The sequence below is a fragment of the Pararge aegeria genome, chromosome 1, assembly GCF_905163445.1.
Source record: "Pararge aegeria chromosome 1, ilParAegt1.1, whole genome shotgun sequence".
In the NCBI taxonomy this organism is placed as follows: domain Eukaryota; kingdom Metazoa; phylum Arthropoda; class Insecta; order Lepidoptera; family Nymphalidae; genus Pararge; species Pararge aegeria.
In genome coordinates, this window is record NC_053180.1 from 20,702,745 (window position 1) to 20,717,704 (window position 14,960).

The 14,960-nt window shown below is 34.9% G+C and overlaps 1 protein-coding gene and 2 non-coding genes across 3 annotated transcripts in view; 2 read left to right on the forward strand and 1 right to left on the reverse strand.

Annotated features, from left to right (window-relative positions):
• Nucleotides 1–761: 761 nt before the first annotated feature.
• Nucleotides 762–14,960, reverse strand: part of LOC120626458 (electron transfer flavoprotein beta subunit lysine methyltransferase-like) — a 37,218-nt gene continuing 23,019 nt past the window's right edge. Inside the window, exons 2-5 of the mRNA XM_039893987.1 lie at nucleotides 14,380–14,567; nucleotides 3,179–3,309; nucleotides 2,179–2,366; nucleotides 762–1,034 (exon numbers count right to left, since the gene is read on the reverse strand). Coding sequence (XP_039749921.1) covers nucleotides 885–1,034; nucleotides 2,179–2,366; nucleotides 3,179–3,309; nucleotides 14,380–14,567 — 657 coding nt within the window. The 3' untranslated portion in view covers nucleotides 762–884. The remainder of the gene's footprint in view (nucleotides 1,035–2,178; nucleotides 2,367–3,178; nucleotides 3,310–14,379; nucleotides 14,568–14,960) is intronic.
• Nucleotides 2,404–2,475, forward strand: Trnaa-ugc. Its single transcript has one exon. It is a non-coding gene; the product is annotated as a tRNA-Ala (tRNA).
• Nucleotides 3,652–3,770, forward strand: LOC120627419. The gene has a single exon (XR_005658907.1). It is a non-coding gene; the product is annotated as a 5S ribosomal RNA (ribosomal RNA).

A 14,960-nucleotide genomic window follows, 5' to 3' on the forward strand; every position in this document is an offset into this window, starting at 1 on the left:
TCTTTATTTTGTAGAATATTATTGTAAATATATTAGATATTTTGACATGTTCATGATAATTATTAATGTTCATTAGAATTAAATACTATAATAAACTTATACCAATATTGTACAACGATGTTACATTGTGCCTTGAATAAGAATTTATAATTTTGATAAAGAGTATTAAGAAAGTAGTTTATCAATAAAGTTAGTTTTATAATTATCAATGTTTTGTTATTTTCTTACTAGGTACCAAGAGTCCAGACAGATTTACCCATGCAATTGCATAAACGGTGAAAGATAACTGTTTCCAAATATATTACACGACCAAATAGATAACCGTAAGTAGAAACCTCTTAATAGGCACCCTGAATTCGTTACAAACGCATTAAAATCGAGTCGGAGAGCAGGAAACAATAAAATAAAAATCAATTACACAGTGTTTAAAAAATACGTAATTTTTTTTGGGACGTTAAATAATATGAAAGAATATATCGCGAGTTTTCTTTGTGCGCTTACTTTATAGTAGCATGCAATTTATAATTGTTGCGAAACGTTTCGAAAACAGTTACGTTCTCAATCTTTTTTTTTTTTTATTCTAGAGTGGTAACCATTTTTTTAATGAATATCGAAAGCCGCCGCGCTTGGTTCTCTAAGCCGCAAATAAAATTTTGAATTGACGACACTGGGTTCTATGAGTCTGAGCGAACACTTTACAATACATAATCATATCAATCAAGTACTGATACAAACTTGAATTGATTATTTATTAGATATCAGTATCAGCCATGATAGGCTAGCATTGCTGAAAATATCAAAGTTTTCTCCAACTATTCATTTATTACCAAGTAATTAATTTTATTTTTCACTTAATCATTGGTTAAAAATTTGTTGTTCTTATGTCATAATTTATTCAACCGCCACACTGTAGAGTGAGTGAAACCGTTATTTTCCTCGCGAGTCTCTTTGGGTAACTCGTAGCTAGCTAGCAAAGTCATCTGACTCCTCCTGCTCTCCGTCAAACTGTGTCGCCCCGGATCTCCAATTAATACCTGAAACGTATAAAACTTGTAACTAAGCAAGTAATTCCTATTTATCGTTCACCTTTTACACGCTATATTTTAGCTTCACTTGTATGTTTGTACGTTTGTTTGTATGTTTGTAACCAACTTCTTAGGGGGCGATTTTGACCCACTTTAAAGGGCCAAATTTCATTCAAATTCACACCTTTTATTTTTTTATAACAATTGACGGACCAAGCAGCCGGCCCACGTGATAAGTGGAAAACCATCGCCTATAAACAGAACATCACTTCGAAGGGCATGCAAGGGACACCTGCAACATGCCGCACTGTGTCCATCAACCTGAGGCGAAGGTGCGCCCGTGAACCACGTTACACCGGAAACCTCGGCCTTCAGACTAGAACACAGCAATTCGGGGGCGGGGGGTATTACTTCCCGGACGAGCTCTGTCACAAAAACCTCAACTACTAGGTATACTGCTTATAGTCGTTATCCTTATCAGCGTAATTAATGTTCTACTACTTTTTTTAATACGGTTCTTCTGAAGCTCAAAACGTAAGACAATTATTAATATAGCATGACCACTAAATTACTTAGGTATTTGTCTTTATCACTAATTACACGTGGTTTTTCTAAACCTCGCGACAGCTAAATGTTTTCCTGGTAAAGAGTGTCCTAATTCAGAGTTAAGGATACAAGCTATCTGTATGGCGCGCAAGAATGGTTTAGCTGTCAGGCCATACATGGGTTGACCGCTGTAACAAGTATTATTGTAACACCAAAAGTATAGTTTATGTTCTAGCTCAAGAATGCAAGCTTAACATATGCCAAATTACATCAAGATCGGTGCTGTTAGTGTAATATAGGTAAAAACAAACAAATAAATATAATATTAGTTTTGATAAAGAATAGTCTAGCGGCAAGCTCTTAGGCCGTGGCTAGTTACCAACAAAGACGTGCTGCCAAGCGAAACCGACTAATGAGTAAGTATTATAAAACTGGCATAGGTACATCTAAAAGAACGTTACCAAACACTATAATATTGAAAATCACTATCAGACGAGATTGCAGTCAATAAATATTGACTGGAAATAGAATCTAAGATAAAAATTAAAAACGTATTTAAGTACATTTGTATAATTCATGATTAATAAAATATATATTTTCATCTTACCAATTTATTATCTGCAGTCAATTTATTGAGCCATTCAAACAATACACTTGCGAATTCTTCGTCATAGAACATGTCGCCAATCAAAATCACATCAAAATCTTTACAGCTCCTTCCGACGTAGTCATCAACGTCAGTTTTAACTTTTATTTTGTTTAGTTCTGCATTAATATTCGTAGCTATTACTGCAACTGGAATGTAATATTAAATTTCAACTAATATTACAACGGGGATGTAGCTCAGTGGTAGAGCGTTCGCTTTGCATGTGAAAGGCCCCGGGTTCGATCCCCGGCATCTCCAGTTTTTTTTATATTTTGTTTGTTCACCAGGTCTAGGTAACGTTCATCCATTATAGTACTTACTTACTTATATATAGTATTATAATATTTACATAATCTAATAATTAGATCCATGTAGAGTGCGAAGTGTGAGATTTTCTACCTACGTTTACGAACTACGATTTATTTATATTACTGGGACACAAGCTTTTCACTAGATGTTGCACTTTCTCTTCCTATTCACGCGATCGAATAAGTAAACTTGAACGAAATGAATGAATAAAATTCAAATAACTATTTTACTCAGGTTACATAGCGATCTCTTCCAGGCATCTTCAGGCTACCAAATAAAAATTAGCGACACAGCTCAAGAAGAGAGGTAGGTGATGCACCTAATATATATATTTTCAAATTACATAAATTTTATGTATATATATATATATATATAATATATAAATATGTATATGTAATAGAGTTCTCTTTTTTCGATACTGGAAAAGTTAATTACGATTTTTATGGTACCCAAGAAGCGCCATCTTGTTATAACACTGGTAAACCTAGTCAGTACTAGAAGGAAGGAAGGAATCTTGGTAATGTCGATAGCTGGCGCTCTTCGAGTGGATTTAATAGCGAGCATAGTTATATAATGTAGGTACTGTTGAAGTAGTTGATTGAGAGGTATACAGAGGAATCTGCTGGGTGGTTTAGGAACCAGGGAAACTCACAGGGATCAATATCGTTCGCCACAACTTGTTTAGCGTTTCTCATGGCAGCAGCGATGGCTCCAGCGCCGCATCCGCACCCAACGTCCAACACGCCACGGTGTCGAATTATATCCGAGTTGTCCAGGATATATCTGTTATTATTAATAATATCATCATGCCAAATTAATATTTTTTTACGCCATCTATGTGCAAATGCATTTTATTATGTTTTCAAATTACTCGTTAGATGGTGTTATTATACATTTCAACGAGCGATCACAGGCTTTATAATTTTTTTTTTTAAGCTGATTTCGTCTTTCCTTTTTTATTTGAAGATAGATAGGTTAACGATATATATTTAAATATTACAAATGTAAAATGTTAGTAAAACATATATGAATTTATATTATGACTTATTTAACTAATGGATGGAATTTTATGGGGTGTGTACTAGATATTTATTTATACCAAACGCAAATTTTAAGTTAACTCTCGCCAACGTCCATACCATGTTGAATACACCGGTTCTCGTCCGATCACCGAAGTTAAGCAACATCGGGCGCGGTCAGTACTTGGATGGGTGACCGCCTGGGAACACCGCGTGATGTTGGCTTTTTTGCTTTTAATTTTAGTAAAATTGAATTAATATTTCTTTTGTTCGTGTTAATGGGCTTTTAAAAGGTTTTCATGCAAGTGCGTATAAAAATGTTTTATACTTTTTGGAAAATTAGGTCTTAAAGAATGGCTTAGTTCTAAGAAAAGTACTAATTAGATAGTTAGGTCGCGGCCTACCCGAGAACAATTTACTAGAAGTTGTAGACTTTTTTATTGCCTTTATAACTAACATCAGATACTCGAAGCAAAACCTTGGAGGACTTGGGTAGGCCACCACCATTACACGTATCTTATCAGCAAGAACGATAAGTTTATCACGGATATTTCTTGGACACATTATTAAAATTAGATTTCGAAGAAGCCATGCAAAAATGTGTTTCATGATTCATATTACGTCTTCTTAACGAATAAAGACAACAATCCACTTTAATATCACTATCTAAGAGCTATACTTCTTAAATAGATGAACACACATCAATGTTGCCAGCAACATTTATAGATATGAGTTAAGTGCTTATTTTCTTCTACTGAACTGTGATATAATGAAGTGGTATGCAGTATATATCTAACATAGTAATGGGTGATATAAATTTATGAAGACCTATTTCATTTATCCCTATTTTTTTTTAGCTGTCTTTGTATGTTTGCAATCAAAACTTTTATATTCCCGGATTTCACGAAATTCAGATATTCTAATTTCCCTGCAAATGTCGTGGTATCGTAGTTTGCGGCATCGGAACGAGCATTGCATCAGTGAAACTGCGAGTGGGACACAAACAGTTGCCACGCGACCACTTTATCGTTACATGAAATGACGTGGCCGTGTAACAGTACCTACTACACGTGCAAATGAAAACTTTTGGGGCATTTGTTCATATTGACTTGTAAATATATTATGGTATCCTGTCTCAGAGACTGGACTCGCAATAACATTTGGTATGATGATACTGATAAAAAGCCTTTCGGGGGACCAAAAACCCTGTACCCTGTAAGACTGCAGGGGGTTGTTTATGAATGATGTGAAATGAGTGATAAATATGCGTTTTTATTTTTCTAAAAAAATACTGAATAAAACGTTTGGAAGAGTGAAGATTCCACCCGCATAATAAAGCTTTTTCAGTACGATACTGCGTAGCGATTAAAGGGTTACAGGCCCCTTTCAGGTTAGACTGTATTTTCGACTGCATCGTCTAATAAAATCGTAGTAAAGACACACACACTACAGACTTGACGTTTCAAAAGTGCTTATATTAGGCCTACTTGAAATAAATGAATTTTGAATTTTGCAAAGCTTAGAGATGAGTTATTAATATCATCAAGCTATTTCGATATATACTGATCTGCGTATTCAAAATAATATGCAGAAAATATTCCTGGAACATTTAGTTTTAGTACCAGCATTTTATTTATGGGGCCGCTAGTCGGAACGATTCTTGGAAACGGGATTCCCGCCACAGGGATGAGATGAGTCAGGTTTAACGGCTTAACATTGCGGCTCTCTGGATTTTCTTTAATAGCGTTTGTAATTTATGTACTTTTTTTTATTAATGTATAACTCAAATGATAAGGTAAACAGGCTTGATAATAAGAAAAATTAGATTAAAAATTCATTAATTTCAAGTAGGCAATGTTTATAGTAACTCTACAACCGGACCGGAAGGTGGATTGCACCTAGAAGAAACCGGCACGAAACTCAGTAGTTGCTCTTTTCCAACACCACATAATGTTTCTATCTTGTGTGGGATGCGGACCGGCCTGCTTCCAAACATCATGAAATACATCAAGTAGAAAATTTTACATAGATTCCTTGACCGATTTCGGATACGGTGGTAAATATCCAGAGAGATTTTCCAACTACGCTAGAGATATACCAGTGCACAGAGTGTACTGAATCACCCCCAATTTTCAAACTCTACGCTGGTACTAAAAATTTTATGATAGAGAACCCATTGCAACGACCTCGACCTCAGAACAGGTCCTCGTGACCAAAAAAAGACCAAAGAGGCAGTCAGTTCACACACACTGAAAATTATACGTATATTTATTAGGTACCCCATTTACCTTTAAAATTGCTTTCATTCGTTGGCGTTGCAGAAAAAAGTAGCTGTAGGGAACATAACAAATTAGGTCGTGGCGGACGGAGTTCAAAACATGAGCGTAAATGATACAAACCCACGCTGACTCACAGATGTCAACAAACTCGCGCCACGTGCCATGTCTACGTGGTGAGGGTTGACGTCAGGCCATACACCCAAACCAACTGGTTTAAGTGCTCTGTGGCCCACGATGACATTTGTATGACAATGTTATTAGGGGTATATTCTATAAACCTAATTTTATGGTCAAACAAAATTAAAGAACCACTGGTATATTGTGAAAATTAAGCTTAATTAGCTATACTCCGCGAAAAGAGTACAGTAGTATATGTCATGGAATTCCGCAAAGTAACGCCTGCTTCTATCCAAAACCACTGGTAGTTCAAACCAGTTGTCTAATAATGGAGAATATTATGGTTTCTACTATTTTCTTCTTTTTGATCGTTTTGAGGCTTCGGCCGTGGCTAGTTAGCACTCGATCGACAAATAAGTGTCGGTAAGTGTTCGGTATCGAGCCGCTCGGTTGACCACGGGGTCGAGGTCGAGCAATACATCGTTTTGTGTGATTCACGCAGCCTTATGTAATCTTTTGAATCAATCTATGACTAACGAAAAACAGTTGAACTATTTCAGCGTTTGTGTTACCCGGTTTCGAATCTCTGCTTGGAAAATTTGGGAATTCATATTATCTGAAATTTCTCTGGTCTGCGAATCACCAAAGAAGCCAAGTTATTTAGCGTTCCGGTACGATGTTGCTTATAATCGGATTCGACGCAGCATTATCCGCAACACCCCTAACAGGTTAGCCCGCTAGCATTTGAGACTGCATCATCACTTACCAGTTATTAACGGACGAGATTGCAATCAAGAACTAATAAATAAATAAATAAATTAGTTCTCTTCTAGCCAACGAAATAGATGAATATGCTAAAAAATACATAATTAAATATACTACGGCAATACACACATCGGCATATAGCCCATAAGGCCATTAGCAAAATAAGCGTAGCTTGTGTTATGGGTACTAAGATAAGTGATGAATATTTTATGAATGATATACATAAATACTTATAATATACAGATAAACACCCAGCACTGAAAAACATTCATGTTCATCACACAAACATTTTCCAGTTGTGGGAGTCGAACCCACAGCCTTGGACTAAGAAAGCATGGTCGCTGTCCCCTGCACCTGTCAGCCGTCTAATAAATTATTTTATAATCTTTATTAAAGTTTTTATACACTTCACACTTCGGAAAAATTTCGGAACCGACAGGACTTGAACCTGATACTCTCACGCAATCGCAGCCAGTGCGCTTTATCACTAAGCTGCTATTCTCATACCGAGAATCTTTTGAATGCATTTTAAAAACGTATAAATAATAATGTAATGATGTAAATAAATCATTTCCATATTTCATTCTAACTTCTAGTTAGAAAAGTAGGTTTTGTTATGGGATGGTAAAATTGCATCAACTTTGCCAACAGGCAATCCGAAACTCGGGACATAATTAATTAATAATTTAAGTACATAATTTTAATTCAATATTAATGTTAAACCATACCTAACCTAACAATTCAATATATTAATGTTTATTAAATTTAAAAGTATAAATGTTTATTAGTGTGTATGAAATGACGTTTTGGAATTAAAGGCTATTTTATCTTATTTTATTTTATTTATAAAATTGCATACTGCTAAGCACGTGCCAGATAAACAGAGCAAACTATCAAATAAGATATCACGTACGTGGTGTAGCTGTGGTTCAGTCGGTAAGGTTCCTGGTATATGGCTACTAATACACTTACTGATAACATTCAGCTGTTATCGAATCAATACATTATTATCATATGACTACTATTACACACGCACACCAGTTAAAAGCAGTTAAGGTTTAACCAAACTGGTTTAGTTCGATATTGCCGGACGGAGTGTTTGACATGTGCTGAGTACACCGCGTGTATTTCCACCCTGTTACCAAAAAAGCCATACCAATCTATAGGCAAAGGTGACTGACTGACTGACTGATCTGTCAACGCACAGCTCTAAAAATTCAGCCCGATCCTATCGAATCCGTCAAGCGTAGTCACTTGACGGATTTTGAATTTTTTTAAACCTTAGTAGTTAAAATATACCAAATCAAAAATGTTACTTATCGCAAGCAAAGCCGCGGGCTAAAGCTAGTGTACTACATTTTCTAATATATAAAATGCAGATGATAAATGTAGAAATCCTATAATGAATAAATGTACAAAACATATATAAAGATGATAAATGAATGTGGAAACTATGAAACACTTAATGCTTTTGAAGCTATTATGATAGGATGTTTAATTAGTTAATATTCAGAAGTACCTACATAAAATTACAAATACTAATATATATATATTCCCAAGAAAAACAGGTTCGTAAGATTTCACAAGTACTGTTCTTTATGATATGAATGTAAAACACTAGAACTAATTCGTAACCTAAAAATTACCTATACAAATTTACAGCTTGTGCTATACAGAATGCACGACCTTAATTATATCATTGGTTGAATATGTTACTAGCTTATCGTACGTAAGATAACAATTAGGGGCAATTAACGTGTTTATTTATTTATGTTTTACTTTCTCCGCACATGCAGGCGGGTTCCACTTGAAACTTAGTCGACATGTATGGCATAAATGCGAAAACTTTTACGTAAGAATAGTCCTTCTTCAGGAAAACAATAATTCCATAAATGTCTATCTGATCAAATTTTTCTCGTGTTTAACAGAGGTAGGGTGGTTTACCCATCCAGTTATAGACCTACATAAACGTCGCTTAGGAATCGCAGTTGATGCTTTGGCAACAAAGCCCCAGACTAATGACCTAATACTTAGCATCGCTTTGAAATTTCGCCGACGGAATTTCCATAATATTATGCCAAGTGTGAATTTCCGAAATAAATGATAAAACTATTAAACGATAAAATACTAAACAACTGTGACTCACTCGTAATAAATTCCTGAAGCATTCCACCATGACTCACAAGTTTACGTCTCATTCCCTCTCTGCATAGCTCTGTTCCTCTCTAAGTTTTGATTTTATATCACTTTTTGCCTTAGTACGACTTAACGCTCGTCTCTTTCTAAGGCTTTTCGCAGAATACGGAATCACCTTTCTTCTTTCCCTTGAGGAGGCCAAATCTATAGGCGGTGTCTTTTTTTTGTTTAAATAATTTTGAAGTAAAACTTCTTTAGGCGCGACTAGGGAGTAACTTACATTTTTTTCTGACGGAATAAGACTTACGGCAGACGTCTAGTTTCCGCTATTTAAAAATAATAATTTGGATTGGTCGTAAGTATATGTCATATACTCTACGCTTCTTGACTTATACGCCAGCTAGTGGCAAATATCATAATCAATTAGGATTATTTATTTCCAATATTTTCAAACGGAGTCGTATAACTGTAAATAAGAAAGTGAATAAAGATCACAGGGGTGGCGACGCACCGTGGATGTTAAATACAGCCTCTGGATTCCCTGCCATGGGACCTTTATATAGTTTATGATAATGGTTAAACCATCCTTCCATCCGTAGTTTCTATACAATATAGTGTCTGCGTCTTTCGTCAGCCAACTGGGCATCCAAGGTTTCTTAGTTTTTTTTCTTTTGATCTTACTTTTACTTCCTATAATATAAATTGATTGAATGGAATATGTTATACAAATTAACCGATACTTCAATCGAAACATGGACTTCAGGGGTCATTAACTACGTCATAATAATATTTAATAAGTATATCTTTCTAAGTAATTGTTTTCCTGCTCGTACGAATTTACAGTTTATTTAATAATTATACCCAAGGTAATTTAAGAAACAAAACATTAACGACACGTTCAGAACTAATATAAATTATGGACCTGTATTCTAAATAACATTGATAACTGTTTACAAATAATGGTTAATAATTCCCACGAATTATAACAGTTTGATATTGTTATACCTAATTGGTTATTATAATTCGGATTTCCCATATCATTAAAGTTGTTTTGCGTTTCGCGTAATACGCCAAGGCTTTCTGCGATAGTTGATAACTTTACGTAAAATTTATCTCACATTCAAGGGCTCCTGGAAGAAATCTCTTAAAAAGAAGTTGTCCTTGTGAACGTCCGGTCCTTTTCATTGTTTCGGCCATGGCTTATTACCATTGCAGCCAAGCGACCAAGCGTGTCGGTACGATACCGCGTAGAAACCAATAAGATGTATGGGTTATACAATGACTAAAACTGCCATACTACTACTTACCACCAGGTGAAAAGTCAAGGGCTGATTTGTCGAGGAATAAAAAACTCAGACAACACCAAACTATCGTAACAAAATAATTATTATGGCACAATAATAAAAAGTGAAGATTTTACTATGAATGAGTTCGTAAAACCCGCGAAAAGAATGACTCATGCCCACTTATCATTTCAATATCATCACTATTTCACAGTTTATACAGTTGCTTTTCCTTTGATCACTGTATGCAACTCTTAAGAGAAGCACAGTAGTATGAGTAATAATGAATTAATGGTATGTGGGCAGTTTTAAAACAATCTTGTGATTTTAGGATTGTAGCTGATTTTTAATTGATTCAAAAAGCACTTACGACGTTTTACAATACACCCTTAAAAGATACATTGGAAGTTGATCCTATATATTTATCGTAGAGTTAATAATTGGATTCTTATATCGGATTATTAAATTAATAATATGTTAGTATGTAGGTGTTGTTTATTTTAGTTTGATAATGTTGGGTTTATGGGTTTATCTCATTAATTGTTTTTATCCTCTTTGGTTTAGAGCATTTACGAAAAGTAGATAAGTTTACTGCAAGTTAGTTAGGTATATTAAATACCTTACTTGCAGTAAAGTTATCTACTTTTCTTACTGTTTGCGTTTATCGTCATATCGAAACTCGATTTGTAACTTTCGGTCTTTTCTAACAAAATTTTGCCTCTTAGTGTTCCATAACCTTAAAGAAATTCGAAACTTATGTAGTACTGTTGGTATACTAATACTATAAAGAGAAATGCTTTGATTTTCTGTATATTTCTTATATGTATTATGTAAAAGATAAACTTAAAAACTACTCAACCGATTCTTATAATTAATGTTAATGACGATGTTAATTGTGCGATGAAAATGAATGTTTTTCGGTGTCTGGTTGTTTATATGTATATTTTAAGTAAAATTATTTATGTATATTATTCATAAAAATATTCATCAGCCATCTTAGTACCCATAACGCAAGCTACGCTTACTTTGGGGCTAGATGGCAATGTTTATATTGTCGTAGTATATTTATTAGAATATAAATAATTAGGGTTAAATCATTTTCGTTAAACAACAACCTATTAAGATTAAAAAATATAAACATATACTAAAGCGGAAAATCTTCCTAACTAAAAATATTTAATTTATGCCGCTCGCGTGCTGTATTTCTAATCGTTTTCCTCTACAACTTGCGCCGCGCGCCGGCATGTAATAATCATTCGTTTATATCTATTTATCTATCTATGTATTCTATTCTATACTAATAATGAAGCTAAGGATTTTGTTTACACGTTTGTTTGATCTCAACGCTATAAATTGAAAAAATCTTTTTTTCATTTTATAGCCCAGTTCTTGAAATAGGCTATGTATATTTTTTTAGTAGACGTAACTTTTTTTTTAATTTCATTCCCAAAGAAGGTTACATGGGGAACGAAAATGTGTATGAACAACCGTCATATTTCATGTTATATCGACGAAAATTAGTATTTAGTTTGACTCATCTGGTGACAGAAAGGCTGGCTCATTTTTTTTTAACGCAGCCTGCATTCCATGACTTGTACAGTAATTCTTTTAGTTATAGGTAAGTTGAAAAATCATATTAAATTACAATAAATCAGTGGTACACATCAGTGGTAAATTGGCAGCAATTATGCAATTAGCGTCATACTCTAAGAACAGATTAATATGTCGAATATGTTATATTCATGAGCTAAGTATAGTGTGTTATTACGATAACACACACATAGATTATGTTTGTGTTAGCAGCAGTAGCGTACGGGCGCGGGAAAAAATTCGCGCTCGGAAACCATGTTCACTACAATTTCTTATTAGCAGAGTGACGTCAATAACGACTTGTGAGACAGGTCTATTACGTGTATACCTCGCTAGCTAGCGTCGGAGGTTTCCGAGTATGGAAACACCGTAACGTCAGAGTATCCTACTAATATTATAAATGTGAATGTAAGTTTGTTTGTTACGCTTTCACGCGAAAACTACTAAACCGATCTTCATGAAACTTTTTATACATATTCTTGGTGGTATTAGAAATCATACAGTATACTTTTTATTGATCTCAAAACCTCATATATGACTATAGGTGTAGACTTTGGAGCAGTGCGCTGCCTCCCTAAATTACGCGGGTGAAGCCGCAGAGCACATCTAGTAGTATTATATACTTACATGGTTTTTTTAAAGATGTGTATGTTGTTATTCGTATGTAGGTTTGTTTTTATTTCTTAAATTATATTTAAAAAACACTTTTAAATATTTATGAATAAAAAAGTCCAGTCCTCCGCTTGCGAGGCTTTGGTGTATCCAAGCAACCGGCGGTCACGGCTCAGAGTGAGGAACCTCCTTACAATACGCGTAGATTCAAGAACTACTTCCCTTCTTATACGACCCTTGATCCAACTACCAAGCGTTAGCTTTTTCATATGTTATATGTTTGTTATTAGTATGCACAACCATCGATCTGCATTGTTCAGTGGTGTGTGCTGTGGTATTATAAATGGATGCACCTGGGTACAAGAGCAGGAGTAACTGTAATAATAATAAAATAATAATAATAATAATAATAACTTTAATAATACAGTAACTGTATTGTTTTCCATTCTTGTCTATCTTCTGTTTAGGTAGCTTAATTTATTGAAGAAGACTATATAGCAGTACCTGTATTACGTCGGTGAAGCAACAGGACAGCGCTAGTTAACCCCCTAGTTATGTATGCAGCAATTTAGGAAAAAATAAGAAAACAATGTTTAAATAATCTGCTTCTTTCGCTGCTTCCGCGGCTTATAACTAGCCCTAACTACCGAAAAAACAATGTGGTACCTACATTATGAAAATTAAGTTTGATTTATATTGTATGCTCCGCGAAAAACGAGAATCTATATGTAATTTATAATTTGTTGAATTCTTATACTGCACACAAAACATCCTCAGGAGATGTTGACTTTACAATGAATAATTGTTAAATATCCAATATTTAAAACAAAGTGAGGTACATGCATACCAGAGAGTTCCCCATAATGTTTTCACGAGCGTTTATGGACTACGGCATAAACGCTTCTTATTGTGGGAAAACACCCGTGTACTTTTTTGATATAAGAATATTTGATTCTTCGTAGATTTGCATCCTATTATAATATGACTTTGAACGTTTATTGGTTTGATACTCGAAATCATCGACACTTGCAAGGTGTTCCAACTCGTACTAATTGTACAATGAAACGAGAGTGGGTTCTTAGAGGTCATAGCTCTTACCGCGTAAAACTGCGTATTTGTTTATACTGTAGGGTAAGAGCTGGATGCCGTGAACAACATTACATTATGCGTGTTGTGTCAATGTGAGATAATAATTTAATAGCAAGTCACCAACGAAACGACGTAAACCTTTCATATGATTTAACTGAATAGATACAAACGATACCTCTTATTGTTATCTTTCAGGTTTTTATGGTATATCTAATAATAACTAAATTCATAATAACAGTTTTAATTATTAGATAACTTGAATCCTTCTCTTCAGTCATCTGCTGTGTATTCCCGCCGCGCCATTGAATTCCACTCCGCCACTCTAACTTACCCATATCGCTTACAGGTTATGCACAATTTTGGCAAGTCTGAACAAAGATCTCTTTATTTAAATTAAACATACAGGCAAAGATGGTTTTTCTAACAGATAAACTTACATGTGGTTAAAATACCTATGGACTGGCTACGGTTAGCGTCACAAGGCAGTAAACATTTGAGTGTAACACAAACATATTATATGCTTAACAGTTACTTGTCTAGTAAGAAGGCTGATATTTAGCCATTCATAGGTTTATGTGTGTACTTAATATGTCACAGAATATATATATATTTTAATGCGTCCTGTTATTATTAAAACATTGTTTTGTTATATTTTCGTAATTTGCTGCATACATAACTAGGGGGTTAACTAGCGCTGTCCTGTTGCTTCACCGACGTAATACAGGTACTGCTATATAGTCTTCTTCAATAAATTAAGCTACCTAAACAGAAGATAGACAAGAATAGAAAACAATACAGTTTTGGCATTGACGCGAGCTTTAGTAGTTGATGGAACATTATGAAATCGTTCGCTTTCGTAGATATATCGGTAACCGATATCATTGCAGGTCCAAAAGACACTTACAATGCAAAGAATAGCAAATATATATTTAATTTTCTGAAAATGAGATATTGCGTTCTTACCTAGCTGTAGCCTGGCCGCCTGGCCAATAAAACCCCCAGAAAGGATCCGAAAAGGGGGAGTCTTCGATGCGCGCGGACCATAGGGGGCAAGAAGGGGTCACGAGACGCAGTACAAGTTCAGGAGTTAAATGACGCCGGCTGGGAGCCGTATGCCTGAGGAACTGCGCCGTGAACTCTTTCAGCATCATCTGAAATTGAACAAGTATTTTGTAATATTCCTTTACCGGATTATGTTCATAAAGCGTTATCGATTCGAAGTCAATTTTTTTTATAGTATTGACAGATGCCCCACCTGATGGTATGTGGACAAGCATCGGTCAAATCTCAACCGATTCCGTTAGTTTTTGCTTTTTAATAAAATTAAAATGCGTATAATTTTTTTTTTAATCCGACAAGATTTGAACTTGGGACTCTCTGGCAATCGCGGCGTGTGCGCTTTGACCACTAAGTTAAGACGGTTTAGTATCTAGCAACTATATACATAGCACACCACGCTGTGAATTCTATCTGGATCAATTATAATCTTAAAGATCGGAGTTGCAAATCACTGGTGTACCAACACTGTTACTGGTGTAACAGTA